At 47.2% G+C, this 1,588-nt stretch overlaps 1 protein-coding gene across 1 annotated transcript in view; it reads right to left on the reverse strand.

The window, feature by feature from the left end:
- Nucleotides 1-163: 163 nt before the first annotated feature.
- The window catches only part of RPS23 (ribosomal protein S23), a 3,232-nt gene continuing 1,807 nt past the window's right edge, over nt 164-1,588 (reverse strand). The window contains exons 2-4 of the mRNA XM_035896616.1: nt 1,457-1,584; nt 767-887; nt 164-360 (exon numbers count right to left, since the gene is read on the reverse strand). Of these exons, the coding sequence (XP_035752509.1) occupies nt 214-360; nt 767-887; nt 1,457-1,584 (396 nt within the window). The 3' untranslated portion in view covers nt 164-213. The remainder of the gene's footprint in view (nt 361-766; nt 888-1,456; nt 1,585-1,588) is intronic.

Consider the following 1,588-nt stretch of genomic DNA (forward strand, 5'->3'; position numbering starts at 1 on the left):
AAGATGCCCTGGCTCTCTTCTTGTCATTCAGCAGCAAAGCGTTTCCTAGAGAAGGAAAAGCCAGCTCCCAACACGAAAGAAGACAGCACGCCCCCATGTCTCTGAGGTACGTCACCTGCAGATACACATTAAAAAAAATCATAAGCCTTAAATAAGAAGCGTAGAAGTTTTTTCAATCAAAAATTTTATTGACCTTGGCAAACTGATCTAAATTTATGATCTTGGTCTCTCCTTCTTGCCCTTGTACAAGGCCAACAGAGAAACATTGGCTACTTTGACAACCTTGAAGCGAACTCCAGGAATGTCACCAACAGCGTGACCCTTCCGGCCGAAACCAGCAACCAGGACTTCATCGTTTTCCTGCAACGAAAGACCAGGTAGTTACCAAGCAATAAACATTAAACCTGTGCACACTTCTGAACTGGGTAACATTAGAAAGCCTAGGCGGTGGCTCAAATCTGAAGAAAAGGGTAGAAACACTGAAGGCGACTACAGACAGACTTAATAATGAAGGGCTGCTACCCCTTCAGCGTCTTGGAAAAAGGAAACCTAGACAGCATCACCTCGCTTGCAGGAGCACAGCTGAGAACTGGCTCTGCTAAGAGCGGGGAAAGTACAGAGACCTCTCGCATTTTTCATCTGCTGCTGCAGCTTTCAGATGCACGTGGTGCAGAACACCACAAACCCGTCTAACCATCCCCTGGATCCTTCAATTCTGTATTTCCTTTGATACAGAACTTTTTATAGATCGCTTCTTGGAAGTTACCTCAATGAAGTTCAGGCAGCCATCATTGGGAACAAAAGCTGTTATTTTTTTGCCGTTCTTAATCAGCTGGACTCTAACACATTTCCTGATGGCAGAGTTGGGCTGTTTAGCTTCTACTCCACTAAAATGGAAGCACATGGGAAACACATTAGCAAAAACCAGTCTGATGAACTAGCAGATATTCATGACACCACCACAAATTACTGTATTACTCTGTACTAAGGGCAAGTTGTATCTGTAATTAGTATTAGTTATTCATTTAGAGGTACTCGATATATAAAAGCCCAGTTTTTAAGTTTAGTAAAAACTGAAAATTAATCCCCTAGCGACACATACTAATGCAGGAACTAAAAATGCGGAGGGGGTGGGGAGAAGAGAAACACCTTGGAGTTCTGGCGGTGTCCCAGGGAAGCTTATAAATTATGAAAGGGGGAAAAAAAAAACAAAGAAAGGCCGGAGCACAAGCAGATGGGATCTTTGACACACAAAACCCACCCCCGCCCCCAAATCCTCAGCTGAGTTACACGGTATTTTCATCCCTTTGCTTCCACGTAAGCAGAGCTTTTCGAGTGGCACGTGTATGAGGAAGAAAACGCCTTTCAGCACGGCCACCCGGAAAAACACACCACGCTGGTCATGCTGGCAGACAGGCAGCAGGGGGGACGCGGGCAGGCGCCCAGCTCTACCCACACTTTCTCCAGGACGATGCCCTTGGCGTGGGAGGCGCCCCCGAAGGGGTTGGCCTTCAGCGCCGTGCCCAGGTGGGCCTTCTTGTACTGCTTGTCGTGCCACTTCTGGTCGCGGCGGTGGCTGCGGAGCTTG

This window comes from Egretta garzetta, unplaced genomic scaffold, assembly GCF_000687185.1.
Source record: "Egretta garzetta isolate BGI_Z169 unplaced genomic scaffold, ASM68718v1 scaffold136, whole genome shotgun sequence".
Classification (NCBI taxonomy): domain Eukaryota; kingdom Metazoa; phylum Chordata; class Aves; order Pelecaniformes; family Ardeidae; genus Egretta; species Egretta garzetta.